General features: G+C 41.8%; 1 protein-coding gene across 1 annotated transcript; it reads left to right on the forward strand.

The window, feature by feature from the left end:
• Window positions 1-409: 409 nt before the first annotated feature.
• clic5b (chloride intracellular channel 5b) lies at window positions 410-15,094 on the forward strand. Its single transcript, XM_034076593.2, is given in 7 exon segments — window positions 410-1,312; window positions 11,275-11,384; window positions 11,473-11,614; window positions 12,217-12,244; window positions 12,247-12,321; window positions 12,516-12,697; window positions 13,542-15,094. Coding segments are annotated over 7 exon segments (1,494 nt in total). The 5' UTR covers window positions 410-520; the 3' UTR covers window positions 13,707-15,094.
• Window positions 15,095-23,488: the final 8,394 nt, after the last annotated feature.

A 23,488-nucleotide genomic window follows, 5' to 3' on the forward strand; every position in this document is an offset into this window, starting at 1 on the left:
AGTTACTTTAAGAGCTTCTTATTAATTGTATTTTTGTATATATTCACTGAGTTATTTAAAAGTAAAAATATGCACATATAACAAAAAAACGCCCCCTCCCTTGCCTAAAGAATTATGTTGTGACAGTAAACTAAGCTCATCTGTTGTTTCAAGGAAACTAGTCCTGACAAATATTTGATAGATTGCAGAGAAACTTGTGTTAAAAAAACTGGAAAATTCTAAATTGGAAAATAATAATATACTCCAACAATTAAAAAGTTGGACAAATTAAAAGACAAGAATTATACTGCATTAAAAAAGTATTGCATTTAAAAGGGTATTTCCCTAATATGTCCTTGAAAGCACAGAGGCCTCAGGTTTTGCATAAATCACTTGTTAACTTCCAGGATCAAAGGTCTGCTATGAGTTATCGCTGGAATTTGCCCAGACGCTCAGAGGCAGGCTCACTGTGTGCCACCAGTTAGACCACTTCAGCACTCCTCCACGCTACAGCAGGTGTGCCAACACTAATCCAGCAAACATGGACAACATCTACGAAACAATAGATGAGGGACGTGTGCAGAAACAGCCCCGCGATGGAGCAAACAGCCCCGACCGAGAGCCCAAATATGAGAGCCCCGCAGAGCCGCTGTACAGCGAGGTGCAGGTCCACGTCTCCACGAAGGGAGAGGGGCGCAGCTCCCCGGACTACATGGCCGTCAGAGACGAGGACAAACACAGCAGCTCGTCCTCTTCATCCAGCGATGATGAAGAAGAGGCGAAAGCAAAGGTCGAGGTTAAAGAAGAAGTTAAAGCTGAGAAAGGGCCAGAGGTGTGCGTAATGCCCGAGCTAGTTGTGTGTCCAATGCCGGAGCCAGAGGTGTGCGTAATGCCGGAGCCAGTTGTGTGTCCAATGCCGGAGCCAGAGGTGTGCATAATGCCGGAGCCAGTTGTGTGTCCAATGCCGGAGCCAGTTGTGTGTCCAATGCCGGAGCCAGAGGTGTGCATAATTCCGGAGCCAGTTGTGTGTCCAATGCCGGAGCCAGAAGTCACGGTGCAGGTGGAGGAAGTGAACGGCGGATCCAGGCGCTCTTCGGCCTCCTCAGCATCCTCTGCCTCCCCCAGGGACCCGTGCGACGACCCGCCGATCCAGCTGCGGGTGGAGGACGAGGAGACCGCGGAGAATGGTAGATCGGACTCTCCCTCCAGCCCCGACAGCACCCCGGAGCCGTCTGTAGACTTAGGCGTGCAAACTCTGGAGAGTGTCAGTCTGGACGACAGCAGCGCAGCACCGGAGGACCCCAGCCAGCCGGACATCTCTCTGTTCGTCAAGGTAAGACTCCTTTCAGGCCGACAGGTGGGCAGAGAGCCAGCCAGGCAGGATCTGATCCACTGCTCAGCATGAGGAATAAAACGTTGCTGCATTAAAGTTTGTTTTTTACTATCTTTAGTGATGGACTCAGCAATATGATTTACCAAAAGGATCCTTGCTTGAAGCCATCTCACCTTGTATTCTTCACTGTGCAGGACATGTTGCTTTTTATTAAATGCAAGAAAAACTCTTTGCTGTCTTGTTTTAAACACAGTGGTGCAAGGAAGTACTCCTTGTAAAAAAGAGCAATACCCCAGTTTAAAAATAGTGTATTACCAGTAAAGTAAAAGATAAAAATATAAGCGTCAACAAAAAAATACACTTATTGGAAGTGTATAGACTATTTTAAATGATATTATAGTACTCTAATTATAGCTGATTAATGTCTAACTAGGCTAAGCTGCAGAAGGAGGAGCTAATTGAATTTATACTTTATATGCTGCTGGGTAGGTTGTGAATTTACACCCTGCAGAAATTAATTATTATCGTGCCCTACAATAAGGCATCATGAATGATCTGTCGTATTGCAGGGTATGAACTTAAATTACCCTTCGGTACACGTATCAGCCAATGTACATGCTGTGCATTTTGTAGACAGAACATGGATTATTGTGTTGCAATATCTGGCATGTAGATTGCATATCAATAGGTTACTGCATTTAATCCAAAAGGTGCAAAATCGACCACTTTTTGCCACTTCTGAGCCATAAACATGACAAATCAACACATTAGCCTATGATAAGTCTCATGTTAAATAATCTGAAGCCATTACTGATTATTTTTAAGGCATTTCACAATCAAATCTGTTTAATAAGTTTAATTTGCCAGGTACGTTTTAACAATCAAGAAATATGATTTCCATTTGCAAGTTTATTTATATAGCACTTTTCAACACAAGGCAATTCAAAGTGCTTTACAAAAAATGAAAGACATTAAGAAAATGGCATTTAAAATCAGTTATTAAAAATAAAAGCTAATAAAATAAACATAAAAAGAAAAAGTACATGGATAAAAGTTACAGTGCAGTCTAAGATGTGAATAGTTCAATTAAAAGCAGCGACAAAAAGAAAAGTCTTCAGCCTGGATTTAAAAGTACTCAGAGTTGCAGCGGACCTGCAGGTTTCTGGGAGTTTGTTCCAGATATTTGGAGCATAATAACTGAACGCTGCTTCTCCATGTTTAGTTCTGACTCTGGGGACAGAAAGCTGACCAGTCCCTGAAGACCTGAGAGATCTGGATGGTTCATAGTTTAGCAGGAGGTCAGAAATGTATTTTGGGCCTAAACCATTCAGTGCTTTATAAACCAGCAGCAGTATTTTGAAATCTATTCTTTGACACACAGGAAGCCAGTGTAAAGACTTCAGAACTGGAGTGATGTGATCCACTTTCTTAGTGTTAGTGAGGACTCGAGCAGCGGCGTTCTGAATCAGCTGCAGCTTTCTAATAGATTTTTTAGTGAGACCTGTGAAGACACCATTGCAGTAGTCCAGTCTACTGAAGATAAAGGCATGGACAAGTTTTTCCAAATCCTGCTGTGACATTAGTCTTTTAATCCTAGATATATTCTTTATGTGATAGTAGGCTGATTTAGTATCTGTTTTAATGTGACTGTTGAAACTCAGGTCAGAGTCCATGACTACACAGAGCGAAAATGTGACGCAGAAACATGTACAACAGGTTCAAACTATAATGATGTTAGAATGCGAGACACTAGTCACAATAAATCATTCTATTTCCCCCATTCAAAATATATAAAACACATTTAAAAGATTAAAAATAGAAACCCTATTTTAAAGCCAGTCTACACATGGTTGAAGCCTATCTGTAGAGCGCATTTAAGTAGACTGAATTACACTTTTTGGAGTCAGTAATTAGAGGCAAATACTAGAACAACAGTTGTAGGAATAATAAATAAATAATAATAAACTGAAGTAGAATTATACATGACAAAGCGTAGTTATCAGTAAGAAATGTCACAGAAGCATGGATCTCTTAGTTTCAGTGGCTTTGTCAGTGAGTTTAATCTGGATGTAATAATTAACCAGTTTACTGTACAGCCATAGAAACCAGGGGTGAACTCCATGCCTGAGTAAATCCCACTGTGTGTTTTATGATAGAGCCGCTCTATGAGCTGTGCTATCAGCACATGCAGGGGTAACTTTGCTGATTGAGCAACAGAGATTGAGTCAGTGGGCCGGGCTCAAGAATCTCTGTTTTAGCTCCAAAAGAGGCCTTGTATCGAGGAATGACAGCAGTGGTTTGTGTTCAATCCGAAAAGTGTCTTTGTATTTGTAACAGCAAAAGCCATTGTCAGTTGCAATCAACACAGATGGCTTGCAAACAAACGAAGTAATTGCTACAATCTGACCTGGATGAGGATTTCTTGATCCTAACTTTCGACTATGCATGTGACAGGGACTGTGGCATACTCCAGAAACAGTTTAAGCTTTGCTAAATCCCACATTTCATGAACATATCAAAATAACATATTGAAAGCCCATTGTTTTGACTTTAACAAGAAAACATTCCCGTAAAAGAGGATTTTATGTTATTTAGCCATAAAGAAACCTTCTGTCCTTTTTTTGCTGATTTTCACCCGTGTTCAGAAACAACATCCAAGAAATTGTGATTAGAGATACTATCTTTTCACAATTATGATAAGCAACGACCATAGTTCTCCAGGGTTGTGACAACATATTTGTCTCTTTTCCGCATACCACTCAATCCTCGATTTCCCACCTCTTTAATGTTCAACACCAATCGCCATAAACCCAACTAAGCAACGCTATAAAAATAGGGAGGGGAGTAAAGAGATAGGCTCTCCAGGTTAAAAGCCCTAATGGCTTCTCCTCTGCTGTCAGTGATAAACTGATTACCGCAGAACAGGCTATCACTAATATAACTAAGCGTGTTTTTTAGATTCTCATACGATAACAAGCTGTACGAATTCTTAAGCAGTTCTTCTTAAGTAGGCAACATGTGGAAGGACATATAATCCTGTTCAAATTATTTTTTGTCACTGATTGTCTATCAAGACAATGCTTATATTGACAATGTTGTCACATTTGGCAAGTGTGTTGACTCCCCGCTCCACCTTGGGTCCAGACAGATACAAAATGTCTGTTACTGTTTGATGTACAAGTGAATGATTAGCACCAATAAGCCAGGGATTGTACCTTTTGTCTCCAAAAGACACACAAACCAAGGCCATATCTTCTAAACCCTTAATGGTTTTATGATCATCCACTATTTAGACATCCTTAAAAATGAATAGTTAAGACATATTGGGACATATGCTCGTCTGAAGTTTTGCAATGAGTTAGGTGAGAAAATGGATACCATTGAATTCAGAGTTAGCTTAGCATAGAAAACACAAAGAGGGGGAAACTGCTAGCTTGCTTGTCCAAAGTTCGAAGAAATCCAATACCCCTCTCGTCTCAAGTTATCTTATTAACAGATATCCATGAGTTGTTAAACCAAACTTTAAAATAAATCTGTGAGGGGAAGGCTAAGCTAAGTGGCTGGTGGTAGTATTCATATGTACCGAACAGATATGAGAGTGCTAACGATGTTCTCGTCACACTATCGGCAAGAGAGCAACATTAGAGATCTTAATGAAAAGGTTCAACCATACCATACATATTTACAAGATGTAATTTAAGAGAAAAACGTTTTTCAATAAAAGAAAAAACCAGACAATGACAAAACTGATATATATATATATATATGTATAAAGATAGATGATTTTAAATGCAGGAAAAGGCAGTTGCTCCCATTTGGAATGAGCGTTTCTATTTACTGATGCAAAGGACTTTGACTACAATGTAAATCTCAAAATAAAGTCAGTTTAGCTCATTATCATGTGTTGTTTTCATCATTAGGGGGCTGTCAAGAATATGGAAACATTGATTAAGGCCTATACAAATAAAACCTAAAATAACACATTGTGAAAGTACTCAATGTGTTCCCTCATAAACATATAATGACTCTTCCACAGTAGCACAGTAATTGGCTCTTGCTGCATGTTGGCATGTCAGCCACGAGAGGGGGCTGCTCTATAAATAGAAACTGTTTACTTTAAATTAGTTCTAGCTTCTCTGTTTTCCTGCTTTTATCTGACTTATAAATTCATAGGTTAAGCCACTCATTTTCTCCAGTGTGTGCTGATGAAGATGTTTTTAGTCAGACCTGCTTATATTTTGGTTGCCCTACTTAGGTTCTCTGTAAATGAACGCCAATTCTTGCCATAAAACCAAATCCAAGCATCAATAATTCACAGAGGAATCGTCTCCTGCTGGTGATCAAATATAACCTGCCTCATTCTGCCAGAGCTGGAACATGTGAACACCCATTAAATATGTATGCTGCTGCTCACTGACAAAAACTGTCAAAAATAGTCATACCACTTTTTTTGCAGGTTATATTCGATATTTGGGGACTACTTGCAAGGTATTTTTTTTGCTGATTGCAAAATGGATGGTAAAGTCAACCTGATCTGAAACCAAAAACCAAATAGAAAATTAAGAAAGTGAGTTGAAATGTTTAAGAGAGATGACACAGATAAGGAAGGAGGTGATGTTAGTCCTGTGTGTTTTTTACAGGGGAGTTTGGTTGCAGTGGTCGGAAGAGAGGGATGGGGCTCCACCCCCTGGTTATAGACTGACACCTGTTTCCCACTCGTGTGTCAGTGAGAGCTAGCTCTGCTCTCCATCTGTGTCTAAATCAGAGTCAGGGCTCCACTTGCCACCTGGACTGGACACCAGCAAGGGAGAAGAAAGCCATTGCAAGGACCAAAGGGGGTGGAGATCTCAAATCAAGGCCTGAAAACCAAAACGTTTTTAAGGTGTAAGGGATCGCTGTCAGCGCAGAGAGGATAGCTGGTTTCTTTTTCAATCATCTCTTTCTGGAGGATGTAGACCTCAGAGGATAAGCAAAGGACTGTAGTTTTAAAAAAAGAATCAAGGTGACAGCCAGAAGGAGGCATCATGTCCACTGACAGCCAAGACAGAGACCCTGATATTGAGCTTTTTGTCAAGGTAAGACAGAGTCAGAATATATGCTTAAAGTATTGTCTTAACTTAAGCTTTGCTGGAAGATAGAAGCAGCATATGTGCAGGATATTGTGCTGTGGAAAGCTTGTGTAACTCAATAGTAGAGGTAGAGTTACATACGCACTGGCATTGTTGGGACAGTGATACGGAGGCTGCTAGTGGATGGTAGGAATCTAGCATTGGGGTACTGTTGCAGTACTTCATATGACTCCACATTAAAGCCTTGTTTAAAGAAAGGACTGCATTCACTCATTCTCTCCACAATCCATTAAATGAGCCACTCTGCTCTTTTGTTTACAAGCAGCGCTGACATTTCTCCCAATCAATAGATGTCCCAGACTATCTCCTGAAAGAGAGCAAACATGTTGGTAGGCAAGCTTCAGTAGACACAGCTGTGTTGTTTTGCGCTCCACAAATGGGTGCACTTGAGGCCCTGTGGGAAATGTTAGAGGCAGATGAATATACCTGAGGCAGGTGAGGTGGATGTCGATGTGCTGCCTGGATGCTGACCCAATTAGCTGGAGTGGAGGCTGACCTCAGACACACCAGCTCCCTGGAAACTGGCTTGGTAACATGAAGTTCAAGACTTGTCGGTTTGCATTGCCCTCCTGATCTTTGACATGTTCCTGTTGTCTAAGTATGACATACTTCGTTCTAAAGAGCAACATATTGCAGCTAAACTTACATTAAGCTAGGTATTTTAAGATGTCACTCACATGTTTATGAAATGGTGTTCCTCAATAGTCACTATTGCCTTCTATTGAGGTTTTCTTAAAGGGAAAGTTCCAATCCACAGTCAGATACTGAGTAATACCTACAGTAGATGATGGTTGGCATGCCCCCAGTTTGGAAATTGGGTACGAAAGCTAAGAAATGTACTATATTGCACATATTTTCACCATTTTAGCTTGCCGTCGGACATTCATTTCTTATGGGGAACTGAAGCCGTTATCTCTCGTCAACAAAAACATTGATTTGACCTCAATTGTTGGTATTAATGGGTGACTTTAGGGAACTGTAACTTAATAACAACAAAATAAGACAAACTAACTAACCAATTGAGGAAACTGTAAATCATCAACAAAATGTGTCATGCATGCTAAAGTCATAGTTGTTGTCAATGGTGTCTGGTGGCTTTGAAGATAGTAGAAAACGTCTTCACTATAACTTTGCACTATATTTAGAACAATTTCACCACTTACCTTGCTGTCAGAAAGAGCTGTTTGAGAGCAAGGCTAAGTGGTAAAACACATTCTAATTATTGCCTACACTAAAAGTGGAGACGGTCTATAATGTATTTTATTGGATTTTAAGGATGTGTTGCTGTTACAGCCATGCATGGCTTCATCATAGACTACCATCAACTGTAGGTGACACACCAGCTATGGATAAGGACCTTGCTTTATATGGCGTGGTTTCCATATTGCTAATATTAGCCCTAATATTAGTTATTTCCATGATGCTGCCAACGGAGAGGTACCTGATGGACATATAACTATCTTACATGGCTGCACCTCCTTTACCTATATTTTGAAATGGCTTAATACTTATTGGTTCAATAGAGTGAACAAAGTGTTTAACAGCCTTTACAAAGTGCTTGACAGACAGAAAGGCACGCTGGAGATACAAGATGCTACATTTAATTTACTAAAATGATTTCTCTGATCCTAGATATTTGATCTTTCTCGAGAATTTAATTGCAATATTAACTCATCACATACACAAGATAACATGAAGACATGAGCATGTGCTTCCTCAACCAAGCCCAGGTAATGCTACAGTATAATTAATGCTCAATACAAATGAGTGTTTAGACTAACAAAGAACAGCAAAACCCAGTTATAGTAAAGTATACATGTGTGCTGGATCCCCCCCCTGCATCGTTAGATCTCTCGGCGTTCCTTGCGCCCACAGGCCTAGTTGTGTGGGACAGCTTTTGTCCTCCGTTTTCTAGATGTTGATTGACTATTATCAGCGGCTGTGTATTGTGTTACCTCTGTGCTGCTGAGCCGAGCCACAACAATGCACGGACAGAAGCATCACATGCGCTCAGGCAGCATGACAGCATGGCATCAATGGCTGGACTACATACAGTTGGCTCAGCTACTTTCAGACCGACAGCTCTGTTTCTGGTCTTTGCTAGGAGCGGTGCTACTGTCAGGCACATGAGCCGAAAGGCAATATGTTTTCCACGTAGGTGTAGAATAGGTATTTGTGAAGTGACTCATGGTCATCCAAATACAAATGATTTATTTTTAATTGTAATGATAGTGGTGTTAAAGACTTAAAGGTCCCATGTCATGCTTTTCCGGTTATACCCGTCCCCTTGTTTGTTATGAAGGTTTTTCTGCATGTAAACGGTCTGCAGAGTCACAACCCTCAAAGTACAGCCTGTAGCGAGTAAAACTCTAACACAGAGAAGACCTGTCTCTGCTGCCCCAGAACGCCTCGTTGGAGATTTCTCTTTTTCTTCCTGGGTACAGTGACGTGCCCGTACCCAAATGGACCCATTTGTCCAAATGGACCCATCCGTGGAGCCGTTACGTGACTTCCTCACACACACACACACACACACACACACACACACACACACACACACACACACACACACACACACACACACACACACACACCACACACACACACACACACACACACACACACACACACACACACACACACACACACACACACACACACACACACACACACACACACACACACACACACACACTAAATCCTTTCTCAGCTGCAGCCCCGCCGATTTCTCCTCCCTGAGACGGCGGGACGCGAGGCTGTGAGTCGGTGTGTGAGCACACACACACAAACTCCCAGCCAGGCTGCGGGTGTTCGGGCTGGTTTCAGGCTAACAATAATAAAAAACCTTAATAACAAAATTATAATAATAATTTATTATAATATATATAATAATAATAATAAAACCATTTTTAAACACCTTGAATTTCAGGGGGATGTCTTGGCCCCGCCAAGACAATGGTAGGGGAAACACTGCTTTACTGTTATTAGTCCAAACACAGAAGAGAAAACTATTGCATTTTTTTTTCTCTCAATTGCTACTCTGAGCTTCAGCAAGCCATCGTAATGAAAGAAAATGTGTACATAATGAAATAAATGTATTGCTTTCTTAATGCTTTGGAGTACAGTACCCAAATCACCAACATATAATATAGTCTCCCCTGTCAAATCTCTGCTCACCTTGAGGTCAGTGCACTTCTTTTTCTGTGTTGTGTTTCTGTGACGCGGGCCTGCAGGTCTGACCCGGCCCCCTGCGCCCCAGCGGCCAGTGAACCAGGGGATGAAAGCACCATGTATAATTCAGTCGGGCCAGTGCGTATGGTGTCACTCCTGAGGCTCTGCTGTGTATCCATACATGCCGACACATGATCTCTCTGCATGTCCACAAGTATACGATGGAGGGGATGTGATAATATCACAAGTGTTAGAACAAGGAGGAACACTTTGACTCTTATTTGGTTATTTGTATGCTTTATTTGTCGTATGAAAGACCATTAAGACATTTAAAACTGATAACAAATTAGACAATTCAAAGCTTTAACAGGAAGGCAAGATTATGCTGCCATTTTACATGCCCACGTTTATATAGACAACATTTAGTACAGGTATAATATATAACTGACCCAGAGTGTACTTGGTTGGACTTCTCCCTATCGTACATTTGAATCAGGGATTTCAGGGTGACGTATTCATGCGTGTTCACATAGTGTTTACATTTATACAGCTTATTAAAACCTTTCTATTCAAACAAAGTAAAAGATAACAGTCAGCTTAATCCAATATGTATTTTATTGATAGTAGCAAGGTTTGTTTTCAGAGAGACAACCTTGTGACCAAGGATTTTCCCAACTGTAAAAACATGGTAAAGGAGATAGGAGGATTAAGTGGGGAGTTCTTGAAGTGGGGTTGAATGAGGTACTTGTTAACAGTCAGTGAATTACCTACACTAGATGGTGCCTGCCCACTTACAGGGTGGAGATGCATTCGGATGTACCAGTCTAGGAAATGTGCTGCTTGTTTGGCACCAGCAAAACATATTATAGCCATCTAAAGAAAAGCCTACCACTAGTGAACTGTCAACGGGGGGAGCCTCGCTGCGGGGATACGGTGGACCTCTGTCGCCTGTCAGCGCAACTTCGATGATGCCGTTTAAAAACATAACAAATGAAGGGCGGGGCCGGCCATCAGCGAACCGAGCCGGCCGTCAACGGCCCTTGACGACCGGCCGTTCTCCAGATTCTACAGATGGCCAGTCTGCCCCTGGGTGGAGGTGAAGGGAATGAGCACTTTTACAGCCTTTTTGGCGAGGTGGGGGAACTCAGTCTCCACAGACAGCCAAAAGTGTGCAAGTGACACACGTTTTCTGCCAGACGCTGTCTCCTCTCTCACTTAATGTAATTTCACAAAAAGTTGATCCATGTTGCCGCTCGCATAAAGTTAGCTGAAGTTAGCTAGCTAGATTTCACTGTTCCTCGTTACCTCCCCTGAAGCTCTCTGGCGCCCCCCAGGGAGGCGCGCCTCACACTTTGAAATCCGCTGGTATATAGCATTGATAGTTGCCCACCAGAAAGGGATGTCTGAAAGCTAGATTAATGGGTTAAAAAATTATAAATATAATGTTCAACATTATATACGTGAATTATTTAAAGATTGCTAAAATACGTTTGGTAGCTGTACCATCCGGCTGTCATCTAATGTCAAATACATTGCCAAGGGATCAGTCCTCAGGATACCGCAATGAAAAAATACTGACTTTTCTTTAACTACTGTAGTCCATCCATTGTACATGCGATTTGCCTGTACGTTATATTTCAACTCTTTTTTTCTGTCATTTAGGCCGGAAATGATGGAGAAAGCATCGGCAACTGCCCCTTCTCTCAGCGCCTCTTCATGATCCTCTGGCTCAAAGGAGTCGTGTTCAACGTCACCACTGTTGACCTCAAAAGGCGAGGAACCGTAAAATGCTAGCTTCCAATGCACAAACACACCTGTGCCTTTCCTCACGACACACTGCTATCTTTATGTCCTCTGCAGAAAGCCAGCAGATTTGCACAACCTGGCCCCGGGGACGCACCCTCCTTTCCTGACCTTCAACGGAGAAGTCAAGACCGATATCAACAAGATCGAGGAGTTTCTGGAGGAAACGCTCGGTCCTCCAAAGTAATTCAACTGGAAGGTTTTACAACGCATGGTTTACAGTATCGCTGACTGCACACATGCTGCTCTTGGCTAGATTTACTTCACTTCAGCGACACTGCTGAAAGGGCAGGAAACATTTTAGTCCAATAAAAGCGAATACGTGCTGTATTTGATGAAGGCTGATGTAAACTGATACATCTGTTTGTTGTTTATGGCTGCTATAAATCTTTTTGTGAATAAGTGTATATATATATATATATTTATATATATCTCAGGCACACAGACAATATGTGCTAAATTGAGCCATAGCTTTTGTGTAATTCGGGAAAAATCAAGACAGGTTTACTGTTTTGTGTTATTGTCACTACTAAGAAGAAACCAGAGCCTGTGTGTGAGCAGTTGCATAGAAAAATGTCAGTTTAACTTAATCTTTCTTTTATTGCCTGTAAAGTTTTTGCATTATAAATGGACCTTAGTGTGGGAGAGCTTTAAGAGGCGGGCGGCCAACTCGGTGTGTGAGCGTGTAACATGTTTTTAGTCAGAGCTGAGCGCCAGTCCCAGGTGTTAATGCTATCCAGATGGTTAGGTCTGCCTGCGTCTCTGACTCTGTCTCCTACCTCTGTCCCCCCGTCTGCTCAGTATCCCAAATTGGCAGCCAGGCAGAGAGAGTCAACACAGCTGGAAATGACATCTTCGCTAAGTTCTCAGCCTTCATCAAGAACACCAAACCAGAGGCCAACGCCGGTGGGCTGCTCATTTTGTGCCTTTCACACTCACAGACACACACACAAAGAATGCAATACTCTCTTCCTCCACTAGGTAGAAGCAGAGTCCAGTGTTTGAGGCTTTTATATATTCTGCTGTGCTGCCACCTAGTGAGGTTAACACCACACACGTTCACCTTGTACTTAATGCATAGTGCGTTTCTGTGTGTTTAGTTCTAGAGAAAGGTTTGAACAGGGCCCTGAAGAAGCTGGATGACTACCTGAACAGCACCCTGCCAGATGAGATCGATGCAGACAGCATGGAGGAGGAGAAGGGCTCCAACAGAGGCTTCCTCGACGGAAATGAGCTCACTCTCGCAGACTGCAACCTGCTGCCTAAACTGCACATAGTCAAGGTGAAGAGTTAGTGGTTCATTCAAAAACACATTAGGAGTACTTGATATGTTATCTCTGATGTATTCATGTGTGAGGCCTTTTTTAAGTTTTCAATGCAAATACAATTTAGTATTTAAACACACACGGAGCAAAAAGGACAAGATAACACATAATAATAATAATAAGAATTAAACAAAAAAATTGTAAACAATAATATTCAAATGGTGTAATTAAGGCATTTTAAAAGAGATTTGTAGTATACATTGTTATCAATAAAACGTTTTGGGGTAAATTTGAAAAAAAAGAGAAATAGTTTCGTGTTTTCCGCCAAACAGGAAAAAAACATAATGTGATTACTCAGAAGTAATGAGTACACCGACAACACATAAGTATTGGCCTGTTGCTCCAAACCAAAACAACTCAACAACTTGGGGATGGATTTCATGAAATATGGTACAGGGGATCCCATGAGTTTATCGCCACCTACAGGTATAGATAACTCTTCAACTAGTAACATTCCAATCAGGCGCGGCGGCTGTGTTTAAGGCTCATTGGCAAGCGTCAGCATGTAGAGACCCTAAAAAAGCATCGCCTGAAAAGGTCCTTATTATGTTACGAGTGCCTAATTAGTTGAACATATCCAGCACAGAAAACACCCACGCATTTGTTGAATTTGTCTCACATATATTGAGTGGAAAGCAGGGTACGCTACTAACAATTAGAAATCTTAAAATACCTCTTTACTTGAACTGCATACACATTGATGGTACAGTTAATATACCTCCCAAGGATGGATTTAAATGTGCTAAAATAAATCAAGTTTGTCTTCACTTCTCAAAGTTACAGCTTTGCTTTCTCTCACAGGTTGTCGCTAAGAAGTACCGCAACTACGACATGCCCTCAGAAATGAAGGGGGTTTGGCGCTACTTGAAGAACGCTTACACACGCGACGAGTTCACCAACACCTGTGCTGCTGACTCCGAGATCGAGACCGCCTACAAAGACGTGGCGAGGAGACTGGCCAAGTAATTCGCCAAGCAACCCGAGCTCAGACAAAATAAACTAGTAACACCCCATCACTTTTCAACATAAATGTGACTGTCCTTTTGAGTCTTCTTCAGTGGTATTTTCAGGAAACAGACCTTTTCTGTCTGTCATAGTCAGATATTGCAGGGTGGCGTACGGGCCCACTGCTTTAGTTATGTGGTGTTGCAATTGCAAAAACAGACATGGCAAAAGAGAAGTGGAGCGGACGGCAAATCAAGCACATTTAACTTAATTCACGGGTTTCAAACCACGTTCAAATCTTGCTGCTATGAAACTTCTGACATAACACTTTTCAAACATGATTGTGTCCCGTCCTGTATTTATTTCTCATAACACAAAGCTCTCTTTCATACAAACTCCAGCGGTCCGCACGGCCAAACATTTTGCTAGCTGCTGATGTCAGGGTCGTTCACTTTATTTATTCCTAAACCCACAAAAGTCTAGTCTGACTCCAGTGTTTATTATCAAGCTTCTGGCTCCAGGGGAGACACCTTGATTCATCTATGACTGATGATTGGCGCTATACATGTTTTGCTGAATATGACTGTTGCGATCTGCAGATTTATTTTGATTGTCGGTGTTGCTGTTTGTTTACTCGAGCTTGTACGTATCTTGAAAGTTCACTCCTGCTTTTGAACGATTGATTTTAAGAAAGTTTGATTCAAACCAATTATTTGACATGCTTGATGATGTTAGTTGCAAAGGATTTAGCTGACATTGATAACTCAGAACAAAGCTTGTTTATGATTTTTTTTTTTGCATGAATCTCATTTAAAATGTCATATTTAAAAGCTGCTTTCCAAGATGTGAAAAATCCACTACTATGTGCCTTTATTTGGAAGTGTTCAAAATCCATGCCAATGTCACTGATGGACTCAAAATATGTATTGCAGCCAGAGAGGAGACATTTGTTCTGCCTCTAGCTATTAATGTTCAGTGTCGGTAATGATTTTGTCTTCAGTTACACATGATATTATGAATGGAGAGTATTTATTTAGCAGCACCAATCAGGCCTGATTAGGTAGAGCCATTAAGGCTTTGATGGAAAGCGTCTTCCAGGCCAGGTCCGCGATGGTCAGAAGAAGCCTGCCCTCCAGCCCTTCATCAAAGACACATTTCCTCTGCTTAGCCCATCAACATCCACAGGTTAAAGTTCAAATGTTTCATTGTCCAAGCCGAGAGAGGATGGAAATGTGTCTTGGGGGGCTTATCGTCTTTGGCTTGATGTCAGGCTGCAACTATAGCGAGACTTCCTTGCAGAACCATACGGCTCTTGTGTGGTTTGGACAAACATATGATATGAAATTGGAGCATGATGACTGAAAGCCTTGCTCATTGCGAAGCTCTACAAATAAAATAATATTTTCACAGATCTGCTTCTGCCTTTTCTTTTCTTTTCCAGCGAGGTGATCAATCAACACTGATACGTCGGAGGGTTGTCATGAAGGGAGGGGTGTTTGGTGTGTGTCGGTGATAGCAAAGGTGCCGCGAGAGCAGGGATCCGCGCTCTGAAAAGGGTTAGTGTGCTTGACTGAGTTGATCAAATGCAGTGGTCCAGGTCTTTTTCTCCATCCACGAGAGAGAGAAAGAAGGAGAGAGAGTGATGACCGTTGACAGGCTTAAATAGAGGCTTCCATGCCAGGGATCAAACGCCATCCCTCTTCTCCACTCTCTCATTAAGATGGAAAACCCGAGCGCCGCCATCCGATCCGTCTCCATTTTTCCTCAAAGGAGTCTAACTTGAAAGATCTGCGCCTGTCGGATTTACAATGGTGGGCGAGTGGTGTTTACTGAGACTCGACCGTGCCAGAAACAACAGTCAAAGAAAATAAATGGAGCCTGCCTAGTGTTTCCACAGGAGTAAGGAAATATGGAGCGAGACTTGTGCCTTGCTGTTTGGTAATTAGTACCTAAACATCCCTGTCCTTGGATCCCATCGCTCACGTCCAACATTTCTGCAAGCTGGATAATATACAGTGGAGCATTAACGTCAAACACGTCTGGTCATGGGGTCTGGCACGCCACATCCATCTGTTTTTACACTCCCAGTGGATCTAACAGTCGCTGGCCTTGGCCACCTTAGCACGGGGAGTCCACACAGGCGGACAGGGACTCGCACACGGCACACTTTTATCGCCAGGTTTACTCAACCTTTTCAGCTCAGGCATAAATTGTCTAAATTGAGCCCCGCTCTGAGACTTGAGCTGATTAAAACAAACTGGCGTGTTTGACGTGTGAGGACCCACCAGGAACAGACCTGTGATCCAATTAAGGGCCAGTTAAGAAATACTGCACACATACAGACCTCAGTGGTGCTTACCAAAAATATTGTACCCAGGAGACGGGCCCATATGTTTCAGCCTGAGGTGAAGTTGACTTTTACCTCATACTGTAGAAACCCTATATTATCCATGTACTTTAACGGCTGGATGTTGGTTCATCTCGTACAATATCCTCGCTGCTCTTTCAGTTTGGTCACCGTCATTAGTTTGACGTGAAACAACATCTAAATGTTATTTATTGGCTACAATTCTCAAAATTAATGCTTTTATATTTGTCTTGTGTCATACCAAGCGGTAAAAGGACGTGTCAAATACCCGAATGGAATGATAACAAGGCTGTTTCCATTAGTGAAAAAATAACACTCATATTCGCTACTTAATCCAGATCATCTTTAGATACTGGGCGTGTCTCTGGCACATCTAACACTTATTTATCACATTTTAGAAAAGTCCGGCTTGTATTTCCTTTCATAATGGCAAACAGACAAAAAGAAAAAATTGACAACTGCCTCCTTAAATAAAGTGATAATAAGTGAGAGGTGTAGAAGTGAGCAGAAGTGTACCCCCTTCTCCAGTGACAAACCCCTATATTGAGAAATGAATGACATGTGACATCGGCATCAACCTATTGAGAAGGTGGCGGCTGAGAACCTGCATGCCTGAGAAGGAAGTGTCTAATCACCGCACGGCCGGCAAACGGCAGAAACCATGTCATAACAGTAGATCATGTTTAAAGAGCTGCGGAAGACGAGTCCTCATCCCCTTCCACTCGGAGACAGAGAGCGATCTAAGAGAGTATCAAATTCCCTGCAGGTCCCCCAGCCCTCCTCCGCTCGCCTGCCCTCGGAGGCTTGAGTGACTTGTGGTGAGTCTTGATGGGGATTATTGATCTGCCTGGCGCGCGCCTGCGGTTTCGGCGCAAGACTGACGACCTCGCCAGAGAGAGTTCTTGGCAAACGTCGGCCCCTGTCTAAGATCAGCGGTAGAGCCTCGTAGACGCATGGACAGGCCTGTCCTGAAATGTGGGCTTTATGAGCTCGGAGCCAGGTGATCAAGAAATGTTTCTGTGTATTTAAATAATCAGGCCCAAGTTTCAGCAGAAGATAACAACAAACATATCTGATTGGCTTGTTGGACAGGAGTAGTTGGAATGGGTAACCATGTCTGCAGACAGCAAAGCCCCGAGGTATTTATGCTCTCCGTTAGACTTACTGGTTAGAGTTTCTGTTCCAGTCGTGGACCACATGAAATAATCCATGGTCACTGGAGAAGGATGTGGACACTGTGCTAATTATGTGAGATGATGATGTCAGGTATTGATACCTACTGTACTAGTGAGCCAGAATATTTCCCACTATGCCGTGTTCCAATGTATATAACCGCGCTGTGGCGACCACACTCGCTATACGACCACACTCACATCCACATGTCGGACATGTCTGGATCCTCAGCAGCCCTCACACATCCGCACTGTCAGGCGGGCTCTCACTTTATCATTCATAGTTTGTAAATCATCGCTCCACCTGCAGGAAACACGCAGCATTTTATTTTTCCAGTCATAAACCATAAAACTAGCCTCTAACACGAGTTATGATCCTTGGAGACAGAGAGAATGAATGTTTAAGCAGAACCAGACACGATGGCGGGCATCTTTCTTCCCCCTCTTCGCCTGGCATCCCCTCATGGCTATGGTCGTGTGGTGGATTTTCCAAAAAGCCCCATCATGATCTAAATGTCACCATGGTTGCATGTCATTAGCAGCGAGCTGGATCTCAGTGCTCCGAGTTACCAGTCCATTGGTTCTCAATGAACACTCGCCTGATAGCATTTGAACGGCCCTTCATCTGACAGGAAGAACACATAGGGCTACTTCATGTTTAAGTTTAAGGCAAAGATGGGACCCCTGCCCACATTTTTGACATTTTATTGCCTAGCTGAAACCTATGGAAAAAAGCTGTTTCGCATGAATATTTGGCACCGATCGGACGTTCATGCTGTCTAATGTTCTGTACACCTCGCTCGTGCTGCAACAGCTTGACAGCCGAGATGGTGTATAATTTGAAAACACTGACATGAAGCGGAGGCCTTGGACAAAGAGGTCTTTTGTTTGTGTGTTTGGTCGCTGTCCATGGTCCTGACACTCGCATTTTCACAGTAATTCCTTCTTCTTTTTTTCAGGCAGTGGGGCCATGTATCAGATTGCATAATCTGAAATGGCAGGAAATCATTAAATGTATGCTTTTCATGTTTCATAAGTGCACTTTTCTCTGAGCTGCGTTTCACTTAGCAGCAAATGGTTTCGGGGAATCAAATGTTTCCAAAGCAGGCTAAAGACACGAGGTTGCTTTAATCTAGTGATGAATGGATTCTGGTGCTGGATGTCTGGACGCCTTACAACCTACCATGTCTGTGAAGAACTGGGCCGCTGCCTGGATGCTGCTCGCCTGCCAATTGATCATTTCTTTTATTACGGTTCAAAAGTCTCGTTTACATCCCCCCTCTCTATGAGGGTGAAGAACTTTTAATATCCGACATTCATTCACGGAGCAAAACTTCTTCGACGGGCTGAAGTCCACAGACGCAGAACGTGGGGTGTTGGAACTTTAGTACGAGCAGCACTAACATTATAAGAGCTAGTTTGGCCACATTCCAGCTTGCCTGTGGCTGTATGGAAACACCATATGGGTGGGCCCCTCAACCCGGTCCCTATGGTTACATAAAAAAAGCCAACTAGAGTGCGCCAGAGTACACAGTTATTGTGACTCAGTTTGAAGTTCTCTTGGAGCTGAAGGGGGGGGTTGCTCAATTACAATCAGATCAAATTAAGATCTGTTTGTGTGTTTTATGTGGGCAGGTTCTTCAGCACAGAGATGGTCTTCCACTGAGACATAAGGTTAAGATCAGATACCATTGGATTAGAAAAGGTTCAGGGAGGGTCACGCCGAGTCGACAGGCAAAGCCCACACGAGAGAGTTCATTGCCCGGAGTTTATCTCTGGACTAAATGAGAAATCAAGATGCATAGACTCCTGCAGAAAAGTCACACAAACACACAGCCCTGTTAGTGCAGACGGAAACATAGGCAGAGACATACTGCTAGTGAGTGGTATGGGACCCTTGAGGATCACTTCCCGCCTGAGCTGCTCCTCTGAAACGTTTGGAGAGGTCAAGTAAACAGTTTGTATGGGCTGTCATCTCTGCGTGTGTGCGTGTGTGCACAGTCATCTGATTGGAGTGGGTTTTGTCTCCTCGTAAACTCCTGTTTGTGTTCCTCTCTTGTGATACAAGGGAGAGAGTGCAGTCCTCTTTCTGCTGCTGCTGCAAAAACGATATGACCTGGTATAAAAATCAAGCGCACATCATCACTGGCATCATTCTTCAACACTAAATTCAACAGGGACAAAAACTCCACACCAAGCCATCTAAATGAGTCTGCCTCGGCTCCGCTGTCTCTCCTGTGCATGCAGGACATTATGCAAATGTTCTGGGTGTCTGGGTCCCGTTGCTCCTCCGGAGTTCATTATTATAATTGCTAGACATGGCTGAGAACGCTGCACATGTGAACCTGAAACCAGCAGGATACTTTTTTTCCATGCAATCTATATTCAGGGCAATCCTGAAATTGTTTCCAATCTGAACGCTAAAAAAACATAGATCTCCTTCTCTTCTCTCTCTGTGTTTCAGCATGTGTACGTGTGTGCGTGCACACTTAGATTGGCTCTATTATGTCTTGGAATAATGTAAAACAGCTTCCCTGGGTCTCCCCGTCTCTGTTCATGTCTCCATCTCTCAGGTTTCGCAGTGTACCTTTGAAATGATGCCATGGCAGAGGCGGTGGCAGTAGTAGTGTTCTGGCTGAGTGTGCCGTTAGCGGCCCCGGCCTTAGTCACTGTCCAACGACAATGTTGGTGCAGACAGAGCTGCAGACCAGAGATGACACCGGTAAAGTGCTTCTTGTGCGCGACACGTTGAGATCTGCTTAACTGTTCCAGAAGTGTGGACACTGTCAAATGTTATTGGAGAATTAAGAGTATGCTCAGACAGTTGTGGTCCTTTATATTTAAATACAAATTTCAGCAGAAATATAATTCAGATATCAAAACATTAAGGGGAATGAGCTCGAGACACACACTTTTTTATTTAGGGTTTGTGAGATCACCTGGTAAAATAACCAAAAGGCAAACTTCTCCTTCTCTCTCATTATAAATAAAATACAATCTAAGAATATGCAGCCTGAATGTTTTTCATTTCAAAAACTGGATAAAAGATGTCTCCTACAATCAGTTATTGAAGGCACCACAGTTGGATGGGTTGTGGTGTCAACACAATCTTTAATTGCTTTAAAGATAATTGACAAAAAAGGCCTTCTGTGTCAAACTCTTCACATGACTTGACTACAGTGCCTTGTATGTATGCAACATCTATCACTAAATAGTTGTGCACTTTCTTAACATGTCATCTTCAATGTGGGCCTGGCCAAGCTACATTTTGTACATCACACATATGAAACAGCCAATCGCTGTTTAATACGCAAAATACCGACATATAAACAGGCCGTTGGCAGTTGGCACAACACGGACAAATAAACTGACCTGGAAACTCTACCGCTGAGGACTTAATTAACAGCACAGAGGGAGAGAGCTAAATGTATCCTTAGCATACTAAAAGTGACAGCCAACATTTGAGCTTGCATTTTTTGTACGTAAACCACACATGAACTTCCTACAACACTTACCAAACACTCCCACCATATATTATTGTTTGTTTCACAACCACTCACACTGTATCAGCCACTGCAGTTACAAGCTAGCAAGCTAACACACAACATTAATAAATATAAGATGCTAAATACACTTACCATTCTAATACGACTGCTAGTCCCAGACGGTAGTGCACAACAACTTCCTTTTAATAACACACATATTTCCGAATTTGTATATGCAGTCTAATGGATAAAAATGGATACAAATAAAGCAGACGCAGAAACATTTCTCCAGATCGCGAGACTGGCGGCTCTTTGCTCAGACTAGCGCGAGCAGCGGTGGGCGGGGCCAGATCCAGAATTACTATGAGTAATGAGGGTAATGAGTAAAGAAATATATTACTTCCGGCCTATTTTTTGTTTGTATGTGGAAAAACTATAATATAATAATGTTAAACAAAAAATATATAATAAAAGAGTATTATATATGGTATAAAACGTACCTGGAGGCAGATGAAAAGTCGTTTTTAGATCTCGATACATATGCATATTGCCTTTTTTAAATTAAACAAAAACGTATTTTAGTGAAGAGAGGAGATTAAGAACAAACATTAAGTTACAAAATTCCTATTTTATTCTTAAAATAAACAACATGTACAATCACAATGCCAATTTCACTCAATGTTGTCAGGTCTGTGTGTCCCTTTAAAAAAAACGTACTTGATGTTTGTGAAACGTAGGCTACCAGCAAAATCTAATGGGGTCTCCATTAGCTTTAGTTTCCTGACAAGTGTCCATGAGAGAAGAAGCATAACAATATACATAACAAGTAAACGTAACATAAGAGCAGGGTAAGGTATGGTTCCTGGATATCATACATGTGGATCATTAAATAATACAAGGTTTTTGATGACAGTTTGTATACAACATTTAACCAAAAGAAAGAAAAATGACAAACCTCTTGTGTTCTGATGAAAAATAACACAACACTAACAAAAGCAGATAAGAACAAACTGGGATGTCAGTGCTGCATTGATGTGTAAACAGTTTTTAAAAGACCATTTCCTGCCCAAAGTTTGGAAAGAAAAAAGCTGATTAAAGAAAGGTCCAACATATGTGCATAGTTACTATGGAGACATTAACCAAATTTGTATTGGAAAAAAGCTTTAAAATCACAACAATCTAAAATATTTTATTTGCTTTCTCGTGTTACACTGTAACAGCAAAAAGATTTTTCGTTTGGGCTGGAGCAGTTGGGGAAATGTAGTTTGACATGTTCAATTCCATTAAGTGAGTTCAGAACATCCTCTGCAGAGACTGGAAAACAGGCGCTGCGTGCAAACCTTCAATGAAAAGCTTGAAGTCTGATCCTTGGACAGGGCCATGTTTTTCTCAGCTTTTTCAAATTGGGTTATTATATTACCTTCATGCACTGAATATCATATTGTATGAAAGCACGAAAAACGCTTTTAAAAAAAACCAACTGCCTAGTGAGATCAGATTCAACTCCAATGTAAATGGCTTGTTTGGCCAAGTGTTATCCATTTTGAGTGTGTGTGTACTGTATGTGTGACTCCACTGGCGTTATATCTGCACTGAGGACCAAAACCACGAGCCCTGCTGGCAGCCTGCCGCAAGTGCTGCTAGAAAATAAAACAAGAAATAAGTGCTTTATGAAACAAACATACACAAGTCTCCCATATTTTTTGGTTACCAGTTTGCTGCCAGCAGCTGCATCCAATCATCTCGGTTTCTGCACTTTTTTTTCCTTTAACCGCAACACTTATTTTATTAAAAAATCTCACATATTCATTTTAAAAGGGAAAATATCAGACCTCTGCCTCAAACTGTTGCCACAGAATGATTTTAGATTGTGACTCGGATAAGTGAGGAGAAATCGGTTAGGTAAACCATGTCAACAAAAGCAACAAAAACAAGGAAAATAAATAAATGTCTGAAGGAATGTCACAGTCTCTTTGTCTTTAACGGTGATATTTCTCTTCCAGTCTCAGAGACTGAAAGAGAGAAATTCAAACAAACAAAGTACCCGTGTGTGTCACACACTAAGACAAACTTTTTCAAAGCTATCTTCTGCACATGATATGAACGCTACAATAGACTTGGCATGTTTTTTCTGATAATCTTGACAGATGATTCAGCCACATTGGATATGAAAAAAAAGATATGCAGATCTACAAAATCTGTATTGATTTGAGATCTATGGATAATTCCAGTCCTGAGGAGTTCATGTATCGTAAAAGAAGCAAACCTTAAAGTCTGACCCGCTGAGTGCACCATTAGGCGTGGCACCATTATAGAGTGTGTATAAATGTACCATTTCTTATTTGGACAAGAAAATTCATATGTATCTGTGTGCATGTCAGACTTGACCAACTAAAGCAATCAGAACGAATTCCCCCTAAAGCATAATTATTTTTTCCCCCATTGAAGCTCCCTATCATGGTTTGTTGCCAAGAGGCACAATACGAGTTATTGCTCAATAAATACCAAAGGTTTCATTCCGAGCCAAATGTGTGTCAACGCCTAGCGAGTATGTCGGGCTCTTAACGTGTGGAGCAGTTAAACTGAAAGTTACACCAGGAGAAAACATGTTGCAATACTCTTTGGAAATTACATTTCATATTCGAAACGATTTAAATCTTTGGGTACTACAAAAGAAATTAAAAGCTCTCACTTATTTAAATTACTTATCAAAAAGAAAAGAACATAATTTTAACTTAGTCATATAGATGCATCAAAAATATTCAGATTACACTTCTT

The sequence above is a fragment of the Pseudochaenichthys georgianus genome, chromosome 24 (genome assembly GCF_902827115.2).
Source record: "Pseudochaenichthys georgianus chromosome 24, fPseGeo1.2, whole genome shotgun sequence".
Classification (NCBI taxonomy): domain Eukaryota; kingdom Metazoa; phylum Chordata; class Actinopteri; order Perciformes; family Channichthyidae; genus Pseudochaenichthys; species Pseudochaenichthys georgianus.